The following is a 23,027-nucleotide window of genomic DNA, read 5'->3' on the forward strand; positions in this document are numbered from 1 at the left end:
GGGGCCACACGGCCATCAAATTTTTGTATTTGTAGTATCGGTATGTTGAGTCCAGTGTTAATCTGCCAAAGCAGTTTGATGCCATTCTCATAAACACTTTAGAGAAAAGTGACTTTGAGGTTTTCCAAGTTACTTTAATTCACTAAAGGTAGAAAAATTTGACTGGCTTCAGTAGTTCTCTGTTGTGCTCAAAACTGGTAATCACTGGGTGGCTGGTTTGAGTCTCGTTTTGTTCATTAATTTCGAATACATACTTCATTTAAATATAAAATTCCATAAATAAGTGCAAATCAGCACACACACAATTACCACTTTTTATGAAAAATGCACATCTTACTTCTTGTTTCGCCAACACATTTTTTGTCGCCCTGTTCATTGAGCATAATTAACTCGACACATGTTGCACACTTTTATGTGTAGAGTTTGTAATGTACACTGACTTACACAAGAACGCAACATTTCACTTTCAAACTCTAGTTAGTTTTATGAGACTGATGTACTATTTTATGATGCAGTATTGTGTTATGGTCTCATCTAGGTGTTTAACAATGGACAAAGAATAATTATAAACAAACCGAGACAGAGATAAGGAAGTAGGGCCTAACAGAAATGGATTCACACTCTAAGCAAATTTTGAGGAAATTCATTATTTATTATCTCCTCTTGAACCAGTCTTGGCATCCACCATTTCAGGCATGTTTCTGATAAATGTTGCAATGTTCTCCTGTGGAATCATCTCCCATTACTTTCAGGAGGGCTTCCTGTAGGTACTGTGGGGTTTCAAAATAGTGCCAACAGCCCATCTGGTCCCATTAAGTGCACAAAGGATTCAAGTCAGGGCCTTAGGCACACCAAGCCATACCATGAATCTGCACTTCTCCAAGAACTCTGGCAACCTATTGGTGTGTATTAGGGTTAAAACCACCCTAATAAACGCACAATAGGCTCTGAAAGGGTTTCCTTCACATACTGATGTACTATAAGGCTCTCATTCTCTGCAAAGGTCAAATCTGTTTTTACAGTCATACCATCAGAGAACAACCCAGAAAAGGCATCCTGAATGAGAATATGCAAGGGGAATACCTTTCCTGAACTTCTTGTGAGGTGATTGCAGGCCAAATTGTGACTCATCATTGTTAGACTCTCATCAACAATATTCCCTTGCAAAATGAAGTTGGACCAGGTCATTAAATGTCAACTCCATTTAAATAGCCATCAGTTTTTTGAGGAGGAGCCAAAGAGTCAGGCTCTCTGAAAAATGGTGGAAAAAATTAAATTATCTTTTGTGTCAAATATGTGTAATGTATCTTATAAACTAATGGAGAAATATTTTTCTTAGATTGTGAGTAAATATTTTTGGAGCAATTGCTTTCGATGGAAAAATTTCAGCACCTCTATCACACAGTGGTAAAAAATATATAAGCGTTATAGCTATTAATCTAATATTTGAGTGTGCTGGACAATTATCAACCTTAATTCAAACTTTATGCTTTACTCATAAAAATCTCTTACCCAAATGAGAAACCAATTAGTGTAGAGGGGCCACCATTCACATTTTGTTTCAAATATATTCTACCCATAATATTATTACCATTTTAAAACACTGCAGTTTGAAACTGCTGGCAAATAAGAGTAGTTTTCAGACATATCTGAGCTGCACCTACCAGTACAATATTTATTTATTTGGAGTCCCCCCCCCCCCCCCCCCCCCATTGATTACGATTTTTCCTTAAGGGGTGATGATGTGTACCACTTACATCAATGTTGAAGACATATTTTGTATCACATTTTTCGAGTCTTGAAGGGAATGTACACTGCAACCAATCAGTAGTTCTGATCAGTAAACCTTAATTAGTTCACCAAAAACATTTTCATAGCACTGTTACATTTCTTTTCTGGACATATTCCAAGCAGTCTATGTTTGAATACTCATTTGTTTTGTTCCACAGAATTTCGGCACAGAGTCTTCAGGTGAATACTGATAGGAAAGGCACTGAGCTCATGAATTAAATACCCTGCCAGCACATGCGTGGTGTGCCCAGTTGGCGTGGCGCATGCACTGTTTGTCTGCAAGTCTGTTTGCGGCATTGAGCACTCTCCGTTATGAAAGCTGGCTTCACTAATATCAGATAGAATGTCTTCACATGGCAACGATGCTGCCTGTGCAGAGCACAAAGTTTTTCTATGACAGAATTCCATGCAGCATTTAACAGGAAACTGCCGTCTTGATTAATAAGGGATTCAGGCAATTGTATTTCCACTGATTCATTGATAATGGAGCTTCAAAAGTTTGACATATGCAATAGCGGACTTATTGGCTTAGATGAGACAAGTATACCACTGATGTTCTATGATGCATTCCTGCACTGTGTGTGTCATTTTGTCCTATGTAAGATTTGCACATTCACATCAAATTCTGTAAACATATGCCTTGTGCAACTCTAAGTAGTGTTTAATAAATCCCAATAGCTCCGAGATCTTAGGAGGAGGACGGAAAACTGCTTTAACTTTGTCTTCTTAATATTATGCCTATTTTGAGATGAAATATTTCAAATATATGGTAACTAGGAACACAGTTTGTGGGTGGTCCAGTTCCATTTGCAGATTACCAGCATCAAAGATGGTACAGTAGTTACCATATATTGGATTTCAGCCAAAATAGGCAGAATATTAAGAAGGGGCAAAGTTAAACAGTTTTTCGTCCTCCTCCTAAAATCTCGGTACTATTGGGATCTGTTAAAGACTACTTAGAGTTGTGCAAGGCAGGTGTTCGAAGAATTCTATGTGAATGCGGCAAATCTTACATAGGACAAATGATATGCACAGGGCAGGAATGCACTGTAGAACATCAGCGGTATACTCACCTTCTCCACGCCAAACCTCTGGAGTTCCAGCATCAGCGAATCAATGGAAATAAGACTGCCTGAGTACCTTATTAATTTAGATGGCAGTTTCCAGTTAAATTCTGCACGAGATCTTGTCATAGAAAAACTTTATGCTCTGTGTAGGTGGCAACATTTGCCGTGTGAAGACAATCTGTCTGATATCGGTGGTGGCAGCTTTCACAATGGAGGGCACGACGCAGCACACATACTTGCAGACAAACAGTGAATGTGCGACACCGACTAGACACACTGCGCATGTGCAGGTGGGGTCTTACAAATGTAAGCTCAGTGCCTTTACTATCAGTAATCACACGAGGATGGCCAAAAGACTCTGTGCCGAAATATCATGGCAGCAAGTTGCAGACATCTGGTAGTTCACCAGAAATTTTATGGAACAATCTGTACACAGGGAAAGTTTCAAATCTCGCTCTGAGACCTGCGTTATTTGAATCTTTCTACAACCTCTTGTTCAGCCATTCTTACAAATTCTCTCTTTGCCTCTAACACCTCTGTCATTCGATCTGTTTTTAATCATCGTCAACAGTGTAGAGTTACCAGTGCCAAACTCTTTAAACATTTTAGTTTTCAACATTAAATTACAAAATATTTTGACTGGACAGTAGTATTGTCATGCTAAGTTTTTCACTTACTTTCCTAGCATCATTCTTGAGAGTTCTATGAATAAGCCCTCAGATCTGGCGAAACTTTAACAATTCTTCACTGAAAGAAGTTCAGGTGTAATTACCAAATGGAGTAAATTACACTCCTGGAAATGGAAAAAAGAACACATTGACACCGGTGTGTCAGACCCACCATACTTGCTCCGGACACTGCGAGAGGGCTGTACAAGCAATGATCACACGCACGGCACAGCGGACACACCAGGAACCGCGGTGTTGGCCGTCGAATGGCGCTAGCTGCGCAACATTTGTGCACCGCCGGCGTCAGTGTCAGCCAGTTTGCCGTGGCATACGGAGCTCCATTGCAGTCTTTAACACTGGTAGCATGCCGCGACAGCGTGGACGTGAACCGTATGTGCAGTTGACGGACTTTGAGCGAGGGCGTATAGTGGGCATGCGTGAGGCCGGGTGGACGTACCGCCGAATTGCTCAACACGTGGGGCGTGAGGTCTCCACAGTACATCGATGTTGTCGCCAGTGGTCGGCGGAAGGTGCACGTGCCCGTCAACCTGGGACCGGACCGCAGCGACGCACGGATGCACGCCAAGACCGTAGGATCCTACGCAGTGCCGTAGGGGACCGCACCGCCACTTCCCAGCAAATTAGGGACACTGTTGCTCCAGGGGTATCGGCGAGGACCATTCGCAACCGTCTCCATGAAGCTGGGCTACGGTCCCGCACACCGTTAGGCCGTCTTCCGCTCACGCCCCAACATCGTGCAGACCGCCTCCAGTGGTGTCGCGACAGGCGTGAATGGAGGGACGAATGGAGACGCGTCGTCTTCAGCGATGAGAGTCGCTTCTGCCTTGGTGCCAATGATGGTCGTATGCGTGTTTGGCGCCGTGCAGGTGAGCGCCACAATCAGGACTGCATACGACCGAGGCACACAGGGCCAACACCCGGCATCATGGTGTGGGGAGCGATCTCCTACACTGGCCGTACACCACTGGTGATCGTCGAGGGGACACTGAATAGTGCACGGTACATCCAAACCGTCATCGAACCCATCGTTCTACCATTCCTAGACCGGCAAGGGAACTTGCTGTTCCAACAGGACAATGCACGTCCGCATGTATCCCGTGCCACCCAACGTGCTCTAGAAGGTGTAAGTCAACTACCCTGGCCAGCAAGATCTCCGGATCTGTCCCCCATTGAGCATGTTTGGGACTGGATGAAGCGTCGTCTCACGCGGTCTGCGCGTCCAGCACGAACGCTGGTCCAACTGAGGCGCCAGGTGGAAATGGCATGGCAAGCCGTTCCACAGGACTACATCCAGCATCTCTACGATCGTCTCCATGGGAGAATAGCAGCCTGCATTGCTGCGAAAGGTGGAAATACACTGTACTAGTGCCGACATTGTGCATGCTCTGTTGCCTGTGTCTATGTGCCTGTGGTTCTGTCAGTGTGATCATGTGATGTATCTGACCCCAGGAATGTGTCAATAAAGTTTCCCCTTCCTGGGACAATGAATTCACGGTGTTCTTATTTCAATTTCCAGGAGTGTATATAAAGTGATCCTGTTGTAAATATTTAACTATCATATTATGGAGTCTGGAGTGTGCTGTGAACTATGATTATCATCTGCCTCAAACGTTTTGGATATTTTACTTTTTGCACTTTATCTTGGATGTCCTACTGTGAGGCTGAAGGGGATTTACACATCAACTATGTATTGTCGTTATTGAGTGAACATTTGCATAAATCTAGTTGCATGCCTTTCTCCTTTGAGTAACTACTGTTTGAAAATATAATTGTATTTAAATTCTCATGACAATTAGAAATATATACAGCAGTTCAGAATGTAATTTTACTTTTTCTTTCTTTTTGAAGCATTTTGTAACATTAATTTTTGGTTTCAGGAGCTGCACAAGAAATGCTGCTAACATGTTTTACCCAATGACTACTGTCCAATATGCATTTATGCATTCAATAAATGCACCTTCCCTTTTGCATCCTCCTTCAGGAGTTGTCACTCAGATCCGCTGCAAAGTAAGAAATAATTTCCCACGGCCCAAAGAAACTAAAAGAATCAAAATACATGGTTGGAGGACACGCATGTCTACACTGGAAGGACGTAAGATTCTAATGAGGAGAATTCTGAAGGGGAAACATGTTCTCTCACATTAGTTACAAAAAGCAGAAACTGTGTTCAGCTATGTTAGTTCACAGTGGATGAAAGAATTGTAAGACATTATTTATGTGATTCTTATGTGTATTAAACACATGAATCTAATGCTAAAACAGTAGCATTGTACAGTTAAGAAATAAATTTTTTCAAGCTGTTATATTGTAAAATTTATTTTGCTTGTTCATGCTCTCTCTAGCATTAATTTTTTACAAGACCACAAAAAATAGTCTGGAGGAGGGGCATCAATTATCAGATCATTGTTTTTGCCTTCATAACTTCTTAAAATCAAGCTTTTAAAGTGAATGTGTGCTGGTATAATCAGATCTTCACCAGGTTTTAGCTCCAGGGCAGCAACTAACTGTTTACTTAACCTCTGAAAAAGAAAATAAAAATCTTGTTATACATTGCTCTGATACTAAATTCTTGTTGCCTGTGATAGTAAGAACAGGCTTTCATTAAAAATTATACAATTTTCATCCTAAGAGATTGCCAATTTACACAATCTTTCACTGTATTCTCTGGTGGCACAATGTAGGCCTACATACGAGCATAACACTGTTAAGGAAACTGGTCAGTGTAAGTCACTGACCTGAAACTAGGGGGTGGGATCTTGTTTTTCCAAGAGTGTTGAATTTTGGGTCCCCCCTCTTGATTGGGTATCCAATAAATGTTACTACAAGAATTACTCTGTATGAGTGCAGCTTTCGGGTTAAGCTGCCTATTACCCAGCCGCATCGTGAACAGTCACAAGCTGTAGTCGCATCTATTTTTCGTTGATCTGCCAGAAGAGAATTGCTCTAAGCTAACATGGGAACAGCTTATTTACAAAAATACATAGAAGTAAACCCAGTCTGGGTGGTATTCAGAAAAAAATCACATTTTATTTTTGCTTTTTCATTTAATGAAATTTTCATCTACATCTACATCCATACTCCACAAGCCACCTGACGGTGTGTGGCGGAAGGTACCTTGAGTACCTCTATCGGTTCTCCCTTCTATTCCAGCCTCGTATTGTTCATGGAAAGAAAGATTGTCGGTATGCCTCTGTGTGGGTTCTAATCTCTGATTTTATCCTCGTGGTCTCTTTGCGAGATATACATAGGAGGGAGCAATATACTGCTTGACTCCTCTGTGAAGGTATGTTCTTCAAACTTCAACAAAAGCCGGTACCGAGCTACTGAGCGTCTCTCTTGCAGAGTCTTCCACTGGCTACTTTACCGACGATTAATTTTATATGGTCATTCCATTTTAAATCACTCCTAATGCCTACTCCCAGATAATTTATGGAATTAACTGCTTCCAGTTGCTGACCTGCTATATTGTAGCTAAATGATAAAGGATCTTTCTTTCTATGTATTTGCAGCACATTACACTTATCTACATTGAGATTAAATTGCCATTCCCTGCACCATGCATCAATTCGTTGCAGGTCCTTCTGCATTCCAGTACAATTTACCATTGTTACAACACAGCATCATCCACAAAAAGCCTCAGTGAACTTACCATGTTATCCACAAGGTCTTTTATGTATATTGTGAATAGCAACGGTCCCACGACACTCCCCTATGGCACAGCTGAAATCACTCTTACTTTGGAAGACTTCTCTCCATTGAGAATGACGTGCTGCATTCTGTTATCTAGGAACTCTTTAATCCAATCACACAATTGGTCTGATAGTCCATATGCTCTCACTTTGTTCATTCAACGACTGTGGGGAACTGTATCAAACACCTTCCGGAAGTCAAGAAACACGGCATCCACCTGGGAACCCGTGTCTATGGCCCTCTGAGTCTTATCCACGAATAACGCAAGTTGAGTTTCACACGATCGTCTTTTTCGAAACCCATGCTGACTTTCAAAGTCAGAAGGGCTAAGCATGTTGAAGAAATGTAAAGGTCCTTCTATCATCAGTAAGACAAAATACCAAATAACTCAGTTACTCATGGAAAAAAAATTCTTTCTATTTCAAACATATTATTTCAGTGCTCACAAAACTGCAATCAAAAAATGTACCATAATTTCAACAGTGAAGTGCAGAAGTGAGTCAGTGCTTGTTTGGGGGATGAAACAAACCTTCAATTCATTGTAAAATACAGGAGAACATGTCATGTTGTTATACTGAAGACAAATTTATAAATGCTATAGAGAAGTTAACACACACACACACACACACACACACACACACACACACACACACACACACACACACACACCTACCTTTCCTTTCCTTTGCCCCTACATGGTGCTGGCAGGATGCACAGTGCTAGTAATGCTGAAAGTCTCAAGAGGGCCCTCACAGACAGGCATTACTCCCACTCCCACTCCCCCTCCCCCTCAGCAAGAGATTTCCCATGCCCCATCCTCAGAAACGCAGAGTGGAACAGACCCCCCCCCCCTTTTCCCATTTCATCCCGCACCACACCACATTGAGCCCTACAATGCTCCTTTCACTGAATGGGAACTGGAACAGGCTCTTAGCTCTTCACGAGACACAGCCACAGGGCCAGACTCCACTCACAATAAGATGATTCAACACTTGGCTGTTCCCCATAGGCAACAGCTCCTCAGGGTCTTCAATCACATCTGGCTCACGGGTGATTTTCCGTCACAATGGCAAGACAGTATAGTTACCCCCGTCCTTAAGCCCAGGAAAATCCCAACGTCTCTCGACAGCTACCACCCCGTTAGCCTTACAAATGTGCTTTGTAAACTGCTTGAAAGGATGGTCAACTCCAGATTATGTTGGGTACTTGAATCTCGGGGCCTTTTGTCACCATATCAGTGTGGCTTCCGGGAAGAGCAATCTCCAACTGACCATTTACTCCAATTGGAATCGGTCATCCGACAGGCTTTAACTCACTGCCAGCACCTTGTTGCAGTGTTCTTTGACCTACATAAGGCATGTGACATGGCTTGGTACCATCACATTTTAGTTGCCCCGGCATTGTATGTTGACGATTTTTGCCTCTGATGCAGCTTCCACTCGATGGCGTCTGCTGAGCGCCAGCTCCAAGGCGCCATCACCCTGATCCAAAACTTTACTTAGGCAACCAGCTCCTTGATGTAGTAATGCAGTCCCGTTTCTTGGGCCTTATTTTTGATAACAAGCTGACATAGCTGCCCCACATTCGCCACCTAAAGACTACATGCATGCGGAAGCTTAATGGTCTCTGCCTCCTGGCTCACACATCTTGGGGTGCACACCGTTCCACTCTTTCCCATCTTTACCGTGCTCTGGTTTTGTCCAGACTCGATTATAGTAGTCAAGTTTATGGCTCAGCAGCTCCTTCCACTTTGAATCTCCTTGACCCTGTCCATCATTGTGGGGTGCATCTGGCTATTGGTGCCTTTCACACTAGTCCTGTTGACAGTCTCCTCACAGAAGCAGGGATTCCCCTTCTACACATCCATCGGAGCCAACTCCTTGTTTCTTATGCAGTCGCCATTCACTAGTTCCTTGACCATCCTGTATACCCTGTGCTCTTTGCCAATGAGGGATGTCTCCCTCCTAACACCCGCCCACAGGTGGGATTGCTGGTTGGCATGCATCTCATTACCCTCTGCTGGGATCTCCATCTGCACTCACTGGACTGCGCCCCATGTCTTTCCTCCCGTACCTCCCCTTAGATGGTGCCTAGACCACGGATTAGGGTCACTCTCTTCCAGGATCCTAAGGTCTCCGTTGCTCCTATGGTTTACCGATGTCTTGTATGTGCCATCCTTGCAGAGTTCCAGCATGCCACTGTCACTGTCTTTTACACTGATGGTTCTAAAACTACTGATAAGGTGGAATACGCTTTTACGTCTCCTACCAGCTTCAAGCACCATTTGTTGCCAGTATCATCTAGTGTATTTACAGCAGAGCTTCTGGCCATTTACAGGGCCTCCTTTTTGTTTCTCAGGCCTCCCTCCATAGTGTTTTAATTTGTTCCGACTCCATGAGCAACCTTCAGGCTATCGATTGATGCTACCCCTTGGTCTCTGCCATCCATGACCACCTCTCTGCCCTTTAGCATGCCACCGTCGTCTTTCTCTGCGTCTCGAGTCATGTGTGAATCCCAGTGAATGAACTGGCTGACCGTTTGGCTAGAGAAGCAGATACTTAACCCCCCCCCCCCCTTTTCCTTTCCCGATTCCAGCTGCGGATATGCGGATCTACGTCAAATCTCTCTCTGCCCACCATTGGAATGCCATCTGGAGCACTACTGCTCATAGTAATAAACTCCGCACAATCAAGGAGTCTACTGCAGTTTGGGGCACTTTTTTCCACCCCTCTCGGAATGAGTCCACTGTTTAATGTCATTTACGCATTGGCCATACCTGGTTCACCCTGTTTCCTTCTACTTAACGACCCACCCCCACAATGTAGTTGTGGCACCAGACTGACGATGTCTCACATACTGGTGGCATGTCCCCTTCTTTTGACCCTTCATGCTGCATATAGTCTTCCTGCTTCCTTAAATTTAACATTAGCGGACGATCCACGGATGGTTGACCGGGTCCTCGGTTTCCTCCGTGAAAGTGGTTTTTATTTCCAGATACAAGGTTCTCCTTTAGTCTTGGAGCAGGGCTGGGTTGGTTGTGACTGGGACTCTTTTAGCAGTCTTCACGTTCTGTGACCCCATGACCCCCCCCCCCCCCCCCTCTCTTTTTCCAGTTTTTAGATTTGGTCTCATCTTTTATGCTTATACTGTGTGTGTTTAATGTTCATTCTTTTACAATTTGACTCCTCTGACTGATTCCGTTCATTTTTAGCAGACTCTCTTTCTTACGCAACCCCCTTTCGAATCGTGGGACTGATGACCTCGCTGTTTGGTCCCATACTCTCTCAATGAATCAATCGTGCCCCATCCTCACAAACCCCCAATCCTCCCATCACCACCAAGAATCAAGAATCAGCTAAAAAGCAGCATACCTGTCATCACCTTGGACTGGAACAACCGAGCCATATTCTTAGCAACATGACCTGGAATGAGGGACATCCTACCTAAGATCCTTCCCACCCTATTACAGTATTTCCATCACTCACCCAAAAATCATATCCCTCAGGAAGACCCAGGTGCAAGACCTAGTCCACCACTATGCAACTCCCAACCCCTTTCCACAAGGATCATATCCCGTGTGGAAGACGGGTGCATGATCTGCCCATTCCACACACCCACCATTTTCTCCTCCAGTCCTGTCACAGGATAATCCTACTTCATCAGAGGCTGGGCCACCGGTGAAAGCAGGCATGTCACATCATCTCTGCTGAAAAACGCTGCACAGCTTGTTATATTAATATGACTACCAACCAACTGTCAACAGGATGAATGACCACCACCAAACTGCTGTGAAGAACAAAGTTCACCATCTGCTGGCCCATCGTGCAACTCATTATGACACGCTACATTCCAAAGCTTTACAACCCAGGCCACCTGCTGAAATGCAGTGTTTGCATTGCGTCCAACTGGCACAGTACGCACGCGCACCTTTTATTCTAGCTCAAGAAATGATTATAAAAGCTACAGTCGAGACAGCATAGGTAGATCCCCGACAGTTCATAGTGCTGTTGCCAGCTTACAACTGCGAAGCATTAATGCCTGTAGGTGAAAACTGTAGCTGTCTAAAGATATGTGACAACACTGAGGCATTGCCATGGAAACATTTACAAAATTATGTTCCATTACTGATAGAGGCACCTCCATGAAGCTGCCACACCCACCCCACTTCAACTGTCAGGTATCAACTTACGGCGACTAAACTATAGCAATTTTTGTTCCTTTTTGTATTTGCCTATCGACAAATCACAGCTTCTGCATTTCGGTGAGTGGTATCCTTTAATCCAAAAGTATCAACACAAATTTATGAGTGCAAAAGAATTGCATTGGAAACTGGAACATGAAGTATACCCTTTCTCGCACTGTAAATACACTTCAGTCTCCTCTTTAACATATGTTGAAAATAAAAACAATATAATGAAGCCACTTCCAGAAGCCTGGAGCAAAAGATCAACAGTAAATGCATAGAAACTGGCAGTCAATAAATGATCCCAAGGAGTACCTATACAGAATACGCAAGACGTGCTGCTGATGATAATGTGTGTTACTTTTTCTATTTATTCATTTCTTAAAGTTGTTTCCACTTTTATAAAGTCACATATCAGATTTTCAGCCTTCTCCGTACATTGATACTGTTGCAGTAATTCATTACTAAATTACCTTCAATATCATATTGCCTTTGTGTCAGAACACAAAAGTTTTCAGATACATTCAATTGGTATTAGCTAGTGAATTTGGTCACAGCAACTATGGCAGTGTTAACAAGAACTTGCACTGCAGACTGTACATGTAGCATTTATTTTACATACAAAGTATGCACAATTATTAAAAATGAACCGTAGAATCAAATAAAATTAAAATTTCAGCAGTTGTCCTTTTTAAAAGCGCAAGAAGTATTCTGGTAACTGTGTTGTTATGTGAGAGCTTAGTGAATTTGAAAAGGGATAAACTATTGGGGCTCGTCTGGTGAGTGCTGCTGTAAGTAAAGTAGCCAAAGTGTGTGGCGTTCCATGAGGCACCATACCTAAGATTTATACAGCATACAGGGAAAGTGGAAAAAATCATCATTCACTAAGTCATTAGTACAAAAGTGTGTGTTGTGGGATCGAGACAGTCACTGAAGAGTATTGTGACAAAAAAGAAGAGTATAATGGCTGTTAAATTCATTGTAGCACTGAATGTCTCACTCATGAATCCTGTCGGCACCAAAACAACATGAAAGGAGCTCTATAAGCTGTGAATTGCTGAGACAGCTGGAACTCCTAAACCACATCAGTAATGTAAATGTCCGCAGCAGGAAAATGTGGTGACAAGCCATAAAAACCTGCACTGGAGCAATGGAATAATGTAATTTGATCCAATGAGTCCTGTTTCACACTGCTTTCAACTTCTGCCTGGGCTTACATCTGTTGTATGCTGTCCCACACCTAGAATACAAAGTGAAAAATGGCTGTAATTTAGATTTTGGGCAGCCGTATATTTCTGCCGCCCTCCCCTCCCACCCATGGTTACTCTGCACGGTTCCATTACTGCAAAAAGTTGTGTGACTATTTTGGTCAATCGGGTCCATCCCACGGTGCAATGTTTATTCCCCAATGGTGACGCAGTGCTCTAAGATGACAGGGCCCCTGTTCACAAAGTTTTGTGAGCAAGAGGATGAGCAAGGTCCTCCTCAACATATCAGGTGATCAGAAAGTCAGTATAAATTTGAAAACTGAATAAATCACGGAATAATGTAGATAGAGAGGTACAAATTAACACACATGCATGAAATGACATGGGGTTTCATTAGAACCAAAAAAACTTCACAAAATGTCCGACAGATGGCGCTGGGCAGCAAAACGTCAGTGACTGCGCATGACAATCGTGTATAAAAGGAGCTGTAATGAGAGAGAGAGAGAATCAGACGCGCCAGCAGTCACAGGAATCAGATGCGCCAGCAGTCGCAGCATGTTGGCGTTACCTGAAAAGGAGCTTTTAGCGAAGCTGTATTATCAGAATGGGGAATGTGCTAGTTCAGCGTTACGATCCTATTGCCATAGGAAGGGGATTCGAACCGGTAAAGGTTCGTTGACAAATGTGGCGAGAATGATTTCAAAGTTCGAAGCCACGGGTTGTTTAGATGACAGACACCGACCGTAGTGGCCGACCGAGCTGCTGAGACAGTTCAGGAAGAAATGGAGACTGTAGCGGGTTTGTCTATGCACGGGGAAGTCAGCGCTCAAGCAGTCGCACTGGCATTCCATACACTACTGTTTGGTTGGCACTGAGACGTACCCTCCGATGCTATCTGTACAAAATCTATCGGCATCATGAGCTGTTACCTGGCGATTTAGTGGGCATTTAAAAAGATGGTGGAAGATGACGATTGGTTGAGTAATGTGTTGTGGACCGACGAAGCTCATTTCATGCTCCGAGGGTCTGTCAACGCCCACAACTGCAGAGTTTGGGCTACCGAAAATCCTACAACTGTCGTGGAAATTCCATTGCACGACGAGAAAGTCACGGTATGGGTTGGATTTACCACATCTACTGTTATGGGGCCTTTTTGCTTCAAGGAAATGCATGATTCTGGTTTTGTAACTGCTACCGTGACGGGTGAGAGGTACGCCGATATGTTACAGAATTACATCATCCTTAGCCTGGCTGATAAACACCTGCTGGAACGTACAATGTTTATGCAGGATGGCGCTCCACCCCATATTGCTAGACGCATGAAAGATCTCTTGCATGCATTGTTTGGTGATGATTGTGTGCTCAGCCGCTACTTTTGTCATGCTTGGCCTCCCAGGTCCCCAGACCTCAGTCCATGCGAGTACCGACTTTGGGGTTACCTGAAGTCGCAAGTGTATTGTGATCGACCGACATCTCTAGGGATGCTGAAAGACAACATCCAATGCCAATGCCTCACCATAACTCCGGACAAGCTTTACAGTGCTGTTCACAACATTATTCCTCGACTACAGCTATTGTTGAGGAATGATGGTGGACATATTGAGCATTTCCTGTAAAGATCATCATCTTTGCTTTCTTACTTTGTTATGCTAATTATTGTTATTCTGATCAGATGAAGCGCCATCTGTCAGACATTTTTTGAACTTTTGTATTTTTTTTTTTTATTATTTTTTTTTTTTTTTATTTTTTTTGTTCTAATAAGACTCCATGTCATTCCAAGCATGTGTGTCAATTTGCACCTCTCTATCTACATTATTCCGTGATTTATTCAGTTTTCAAATTTATACTGACTTTTTGATCACCCGGTATGTACTGTGCTTGTTCCGCTACCATACTGGTTTCTTCACCTCAACTCGAAACAGAACTGTGGGCTGGTCATGGGGAAATTAGGCCACCTGAGTCATAGACTTCCAGCTGTCTAGGGTGTGAAGTGACTGGCTCAGTGGAGTGTCCATAATACTGCAATACCAGCAGATTCTCCTTGCTGAAATTCCATCAGGCTGTTATAGTTTAACCGCTTTTCTCAGCTTCTTACAATCCTAAAACAATGAACTCTTATTCCCACAGAAACATATTACCTCCAAGCCAGTACAATCCTTGTCCCACAACAAAATTCTTGAACATCCTATAATTCAGTCTCACTTACCAGGTAACCAATTATCCTAACTATATCTTAACTAATCTTTATTTGTTACTGGTAACACAATCTATTGGTATTTTATGCACAGCCAGTTTGTGGCCATGTACAGATCTTTGCTTAAGGTAGGTGTAGGTTGAAACAATACAGCACTAAAACCTGTGACACTTAATAGTCGTAACTTCATTGTGTTACTTTTTGCAATACTGCTGTATATGCTGAAACATCTGTTTCACTGCGATCCATTCTTTTTGTGCCCCATCTAATGGATATAGTTAAATGATACCCTTAAACCAGAATTCCTAAGTTTGGTTCTGGTTAGACAACACATCTAGCAGCTTTTCCAGCCAATACAACTAAAGTTGTGTCTGATTAACTAGTCTTTCCCGTGAAAGTAGATGGCCGACAGAATGTCATGCCCACTATGTTGCAGGTTGTACCATTAATGGGAGAGCCCTCTTGTTTCAGTAAAAAAAAAAAAAAAAAAAAAAAAAAAAAAAAAAAAAAAAAAAATTTCAAAAAAGTGACTCTCAATTTGATGATATAGTTTTATTCCTGACACTTTTGTTTCTTGTGTCCACATCAGATGCTTCCTGTAACTGCAGCATCAGGTGTAAGGATCTCTTGCACCTGCAGCATCAGTCATGGACGGAAATTCCCGAAGACCTCCTATTGGACCCATAACATAATAATTTTGTTAAGTCCTTTACAGGACAAATTAAAAATTTTAAATTTTAACAGTGACATGTTGAGACAAATTCATGTTTTTCGCCCAAAACATTGAGACAAAAGCATGCACCAAAAATAGACTTTTTAAGATAACACAAAATAGCCATGAATGCTGGTAGAGAACGCAGTTTCAAATTCTGATCAAAATCGTGTGTTTACTGAGCGGGGCAGTGGTTAGCACACTAGACTCACATTCGGGAGGGGTTTAAACCCGTCTCTGGCCATACTAATTTACGTTTTCTGTGATTTCCCTAAATCGTTTCAAGCCGGGATGGTTCCTTTGAAAGGGCATGGCCAATTTCCTTCCCTAATCCGAGTTTGTACTCCGTCTCTAATGATCACATTGTTGATGGGTCATTAAACACTTATGTTCATGGTAGTGGTGTGGGCCTGTGTGGCAGCCCTCATCCACTCCCGTTTGCTCAGTACGCTTTTCACCCGATTTTGTGCAGAAGGTACAACAGGTTGGTGCGATCTGAAGTTCAAGGACATTCATAATTTACATAATGCCTTGTAGGCCATCGTAGAAATTACACCTTGTCACACTGGCTGCAGTGTCAACTATATTTGTCCTCCTGCTGTGAATGGTTTTTGGAGACACTTTTTCACAGATCACCTTGTAACTCGATAACAAAGTTTCCGGTGAACTTGGGGTGTACACTACAATAAAGTGGGATAATAATAATAATAATCCACCAGTACATCCAAACTTATATATACAATTACAGAAATCTGTAATTATTGACACTTGTTCAATTACCCGAAAGTTCCTAAATGCAATGTAACATATACCGTACAGTTAAAAGGAAGTCACGCTTGATCAAGGTCCGCGTCACCTTCCATTTTTAACCAGACATAACGTCTGAGACAAGAAAGAAATAATAATAATAATAAATCGCCGGGGACTACCTTCTTAACTAGCATTATGATATCCCTCCTGGAAATTGTCTTAAATTATTAATTATGTCATTTTATGCTCCCAACATGCTGTTTTTTCCTCTTGAATTTCAGTATTCTTTTATAAAAATGGAAATGAAATTCAAATAACTTAAACACCCACTAAAACTCTCCATTCGGCTCGTGATACCTGTGACAGTCACTGGCTAGCTCGCTGCTGTCGTAATGCTAATTCACAGTGATGTCACATTTTGGGAAATGGGTTACAAATGCTGTGTAATACCATATTGTACAAACACATCTACAGAAATGCCTGAAAAGTTGTTTCTGAGTATTCCAGACAATGAGAAGATGCCTAAAATGTGGTTGCACTGTACTGGCAACTTGCCACCCTGTAAATGCACAAGTTCACTAACTTAATTGAAAAAATGTCGCACTGTGAAGTTAACATTAATTTATCTATGAGATGTGCTCTCTGAATGTTACAGCAAAGGATAGCATCATTCAACGACATTAAAGTCCTAGTGAAAATTGTCATTCTACCTAACTACACCTCAATTATTAGAGCGGCAAACTGTCGAATCTCTTAAGGCGATGTCCACAGATTGATGGTTCAAATCTAACCTGAAAGAACATCTTAACTTATTAGTAAAAGGACTCGACAGTCCTCTAACCAATCCCAATTACAAAACTTCACCACACTGATCATAAACAGAATATTATTGTGTTTTCCTTTGCTGTTTACATGCACTTACATTTGCAATGGCTGTTCACTCACACACCATATTTGAAAAGATATTTTCTAGTTAATGCCTATATAAGAAACAAGTGTCTGGCACAGTTGTTAGATTGATTACTGCTGCTACAACGGCAGGTTATCAACATTTAAGTGAGTTTGAACATGGTGTTACAGTTGGTGCACGAGCAATGGGACGCTGATTTTCCAGTATGATTATTTCACTAGTGTACCGTGAGTCACAGGAACCCAGTAAAATATCAAATCTCCGACGTCATTGTGGCTGGAAAAAGATCCTGGAAGAACAGAACCAACGATGAGTGAAGAGAATCATTTGACGTGACAAATGTGCAACTCTTCCGCAAATTGCTGCAGATTTCAATGCTGGGCTACTTGTAATGCTTACCAGAAGTAAGTACACATTGCCTCCATGTGTCGTTTGCTGAAGGTTGCTCAGAATATGGATATGGACGTCAACTGTGTGACCCCAATGCTTCTGACTTCTCCCAGATTGTTTATCGAGTTAAGTGTGTTTTGCAAAGTGCTCCAGCTACAGGTTGACACATGCGCTGCAGTGATGTTATTAAATTCTCAAACTGATGAGAGTTCAGGCTTTCCACCATTAACACCAGTCACACGGAAGCTAGTCAGTTATAGCAAACAGAACATTGCGCTGCTGGAACACTTGACGGCATCTGCCTCTTACACATTGGTGGTTCATTCCATTACTTTTTGGTAGTTGCTGATGCTGGTGTTGAGAGCTTGTTCATGATGGGCACATTTCAGGTATTTGGATTGTCTGTGATAAACTAAGTTCACCTCGTGTACGATCAGCTACCGTATTCTCAATTGGAAACACTGTGCAAGAAAATTTTCAGACCTTTTTTCGAAAGGTATAAGGAAAGCTACAAATTTTTCTCCTCATATTTCTTTGAAATCCGCAGTTTGGCCTCATTTTTGTCATATGTATCCTATTCCTGTTACCCTGAAAGATCAAATGGTAGGCAGAATTGGACAGATTTCAATCTCTAGGTATGGTGCAACATGTTATAGTCATCTATACTGGTTGCAATTCTGAAGCCATTGGGGAAACTTCAGTACTACTGTCAACACACAGTCAATTGTGGAAATGTATCTTCTCCCACAACAAGAGGAATTGTTGGTGAAAATACTGGGAAGTTCTCTTAAACTGATTTGTCTGAAGTATCTGCAGGTTCCTGTGGAAGAAGAGACTCTGTGAGTTCTTGTTTTGAATACTCCTTTTGGTCTCTGTCAACATTTAAGCCTTCTGTTTGGTGTGGCTAGTGTCTCTGCTATTTTCCAATAATTTTTAGAGCAAGTGACAACACCTGTCCCAGGTTGCATGAATCATCTGGATGATATTGTTTTCACAGGCTCCTCCACAGCCAATCACCTGAAAAATTTGCACAGTTTGTTTTCTGTCTTACAGTCCGTAGGCTTACAGTTTAATCTCGCAAAATCTCAGTTCTTTCAACCTTCTGTTGTTTATTTGGGGTTTGAGGTCTCATTGGGTGAGATTTGCTCTCTGCCAGACCGCATCTCCCACTGTTACATTAGGCCTCGTCCTTCATCCACGAACGAGCTTCAGGCCTTCGTAGGGAAGACAGCCTACTACCATAAACTCCTGCTGGGGCAGGCACAATGGCCCTCCCGTTGCATGCAAGAACATAACTTTTTGCTTGAGCCTGGACTGTGAACATGTTTTTCAAACGTTGACAACTAAACGACTCTTGGCCCCTTGTCTCTCCGGCCCAGCGCATGGTTTTGGTGACAGATGCCTCACAGTACAGCCTCAGCGGGATCCCAGCGCTCCAATATGCTGACTGATCTGAATGACCTGTTGCTTTTGCCTCTAAATCTCTCATTCTGGTCCCTCACAGCATTACTCTCAGGTGGAAAAAGCTCTCGGCATTGCCCATTCTCTCCAGAAATTTGTAGTTTTTTTTGTATGACTCCAAGTTTCACCTTATTACTGACTATAAACCCTTGGTTTCCTTGTTTAGCCCCTCTCACACTTCCTTGCCTGACAAGGCAGCACACTCCCTACAATACTCTGTTCTTGTCTTGCTACAATTACGAAATCCATTTTCAACCTAGTCCAAACATGCCAATGTGGACGCCTTGTTCCACCTTCCTGTAGGTCCTGATCCAGGTTCAACAGGGCTGGCCAAATAAACTGCTGGGACGGGCTTCGGACCCCCTGCACAAGTATGTTTCCTTACAGTATCACCTCTCTGTTTTTGATGGTGTTCTATTGTTGTCCACTGAAGACCTCTCTCCAGAGCAGTCATTCCCGCCTCGTTATGGCACAAGGTTCTTACGCTTTCTCCACCATGGCCAATGTGAAGTTTCACAAACTAAACTGTTAGCTAGGAGACATGTTTTCTAGCCAGGTGATGATGATGGTGAAATTGTCTGTTTTGTCACAGCTTGTGGGCAGTGTACCCTGCAACAGGCATCTCCCAACGCCTCTGTGCCCCTGGCCCACTCCATGCCAACCATGGGAATGCATTCACGTAGCCCCGCTGCGGGTTCGGGGGTAAGAATAGGTCCGCGGTATTCCTGCCTGTCGTAAGAGGTCACTAACATGAGTCTCAAATATTTCGGCGTTATGTGATGGTCCCCTGTCGGGTTTGACCTCCATATCTCAAAATTTTTCCGAAGAGCGAGCCGATTGGGGAAGGGCGCCTTACTTGGTGCATTGTGTCCACCTTGCATTGAGAACTTTCGTCAGCTTATTCGTCGTTGCATTGCAAGTCCTGCCTGCTCTCCATCTCTTGGGCATGGATACGTTCCTGCGTGCACTTTCCGCACTGACGGCGACCATAGACTACATGTCACCTAAAATCCAGCACGGTAGCCAGTCCATTGTGATGGGGCTGCCATGTACCCTGTTGGTTGTAGCCCCCTGACAACACAGGGATCGTTCTATTGATGCCTGCGCGTTAACTCCCCATGTATGCCAAGGAGTAGATGCTTATCTCCCTGGGGCATCGGGACTCCTGGCAATGGCCATCCTGCCAGGTGGCCCTTGCTGTGGCTGGGTGGTGCCCATGGGGAGGGGCCTTGGTCGGAGTAGGTGGCATTAGGGTGGATGACACGCAATGAAGCATGGCACATCATCTCTTGCTGGTGGCCAGCCACCAGCAGTCTCTAAGCGTTCGAGGGCTCAGTTTAAAGCTAATGTGTAAGACCCCAAATCGTTCCCCTCCCTGGCCACACCATGGGAGGAATGAAAGGCTATGAATGACAGTGAAACGTATTCGCCCCGGTATCTCTTCTGTATCAGAGCTGATGGTGAATCCATTGTATCTGTGAAGCCTCAGTTCTTTGTAGAGCAACTAGAGGACAAGTTCAGGGCGGTGGAGGGCTTGTCGAAAATGCGTTCCGGTTCAATCTTGATAAAAACGGCATCCCCTGCACAGTCACGGGCCTTGTTCACTTGTAAGAAGCTGGGGGATGTTTCGGTAACTATCACGACCCATAAAAGCTTAAATATGGTCCAGGGCATTATTTTCCACAGGGATCTCCTTTTACAGTCCGATGACGAGCTTAGGACCAACTTAGAGCGATGAGGTGACCATTTCATCCAGCGCGCCCACCGGGGTCCGAGGGATCATCAAGTTGCCACCGGTGCCTTCATCTTGGCCTTCGAGGGTGACAGATTACCTGAGAAGGTCAAGGTGATGGTCCACCATTGTGATGTAAAGCCATATATCCCTCCCCCGATGTGGTGCTTCAAGTGTTGGAAGTTCGGCCATATGTCTTCACGCTGTGCTTCCAGCCTCGTATGTAGCGATTGTGGTCGACCATCCCATCCTGATACTCCATGTGCCCTGCCTCCGATCTGTGTCAACTGCGGAGAGCACCATCCCCCTTGCTTGCCGGACTGTCCAATTCTGCAGAAGGAAAGGAAAATAATGGAAATTAAGACCCTGGACCGACTGACCTACACGGAGTCTAAACGAAAATTTGAGCAGCTTCATCCCGTGCGCATGACGTCTTCTTATGCCGCCACTGTCATCCTGCTACAGTTACGTCAGCTGTAACACATCCAGTCAGCTCTGAGTCGAAGGACCAGACCTGCCCCCTTGATGGTGGGGGGCCACTTCACTCCCTGTTGCTCCTCCTCCATCTACTCCAGGAGCAACACCCCCCCCCCCCCCCCAACCATAGGGGACATCATTTCCCCTTTCCCAGCAGGAGAAGAGTAAGACTTCTTCGGCTACTCTCGCCAGGAAAGGGTCCCTTGGGGACCTCCCTCCGCAAGTTCTGACCAGCGGAAAAGCGGACACCTGCAAGTGGCTGAAACAACCACCAGTCGCTGGTCGTAGGGCCTCACGGTCGTCATCTGTCCCTGAGACTGACCCAGTAAAGCCCTCCCAGCCTGAACCACCGAAGGCACAGCGCGAGAAGCAGAAAAAGAAGAAGGTTCCCAAGAATCAGGACAGTGCGGTGGCACCTGTCCCACCGCTTCCTACAAGCTCCGCGTCTGAGGATGAGGTTGAGATTCTGGCATCTGCTGAAGACCTGGATCTCACCGGCCCCTCGGACGCAATGGATGTCACTTGCGCGGGTACTGAATCGATGGCCGCAAGTGACCCAGTGGCGTAATCTGCCTCTCCAGTCCCTTCACGCCTTTCTGAGCCATGGACAATATCGTCCTCCAGTGGAACTGCAGCGGTTTCTTCCACCATCTAGCTAAGCTCCAACAACGTATCAGCCTTCACCCTTCAGGAAACTTGGTTTCCAGTGATGCGAATCCCCACCCCCCCATGGCTATCAGTGTTATTATAAGAACTGGGCAGCTTATGAAAGGGTGTCTGGTGGCGTCTGCATCTATGTCCTCCACACTCTTCACAGCGAGTCTGTCCCTCTACAAACACCTTTAGAGGCTGTCGCTGTTCGGGTATGGACGTCACAGGCTGTTACTGTCTGCAGTATGTATCTTCCAACGGATGGTGATGTCCCACAGCATGTCCTCGCTGCGCTGATAGCCCAATTGCCGCCACCTTTCTTGTTACTGGGTGACTTAAACGCCCATAACTCTCTGTGGGGTGGGTCAGTGGCAACAGGTCGAGGCGCCACCATTGAGCATGTATTGGCACAGCTCGATCTTTCCATTTTAAATGATGGTGTCTTCACACATTTCAGTGTGGCACATGGCACGTACTCCACCATCGACCTTTCGATCTGCAGCCCTAGCCTCTTACTGTCTGTCCAATGGACAGTGCATGATGACCTGTGTGGTAGTGACCACTTTCCGATCTTTCTGTCACTGCCACAGCGTCAGTCTTCTGGGCACCCTTGCAGGTGGGCTATGAATAAGGCTGACTGGGACTTAAGCCATTGATGCGGTGGTTCACTCAGTCACCACCGGCATCGTTACTGCCATTCCCAGTTCTTCTGGGTCCCCTCGGCGGAGGACTGTGCCTTGGTGGTCGCCAGCGATTGCTGAGGCGATTAAAGATTGCCGGCGGGCGCTCCAGCGTCACAAACGACATCCCTCCATAGAACACCTCATTGCCTTCAAACGGTTGCGTGCACGGGCCCACCACCTTATCCACCAATGTAAGCAGGAGTGCTGGGAACGGTATGTCTCTACCATTGGCCTCCATGTCTCTCCATCGCAGGTCTGGGTCAAGACTAGACGCCTCTATGGCTATCGGACCCCGGTCAGCGTCCCTGCGCTCTCACTGAATGGAGCAGTTTGTACTGACTCCAACGTAATTGCAAACTGCTTGGCAGAGCATTTTGCTCTGAGTTCCGCTTCTGCGAATTACCCACTGGCCTTCCGCTCCATTAAAGAGTGGATGGAA

At 44.3% G+C, this 23,027-nt stretch overlaps 1 protein-coding gene across 3 annotated transcripts in view; it reads right to left on the reverse strand.

Moving 5' to 3' along the window:
- Positions 1-5,849: 5,849 nt before the first annotated feature.
- Positions 5,850-23,027, reverse strand: part of LOC126412213 (mitochondrial mRNA pseudouridine synthase RPUSD3-like) — a 122,652-nt gene continuing 105,474 nt past the window's right edge. For 2 of the 3 annotated variants that reach the window (XM_050081696.1, XM_050081698.1), the window contains exon 5: positions 5,850-6,066. In XM_050081696.1, coding sequence (XP_049937653.1) covers positions 5,875-6,066 — 192 coding nt within the window. In that variant the 3' untranslated portion in view covers positions 5,850-5,874. Of the gene's footprint in view, positions 6,067-6,282; positions 6,472-23,027 lie in introns of all 3 variants that reach the window. The other variant, XR_007575260.1, reaches the window with a different exon arrangement.

This window comes from Schistocerca serialis, chromosome 7 (genome assembly GCF_023864345.2).
Source record: "Schistocerca serialis cubense isolate TAMUIC-IGC-003099 chromosome 7, iqSchSeri2.2, whole genome shotgun sequence".
NCBI classification, from domain to species: domain Eukaryota; kingdom Metazoa; phylum Arthropoda; class Insecta; order Orthoptera; family Acrididae; genus Schistocerca; species Schistocerca serialis.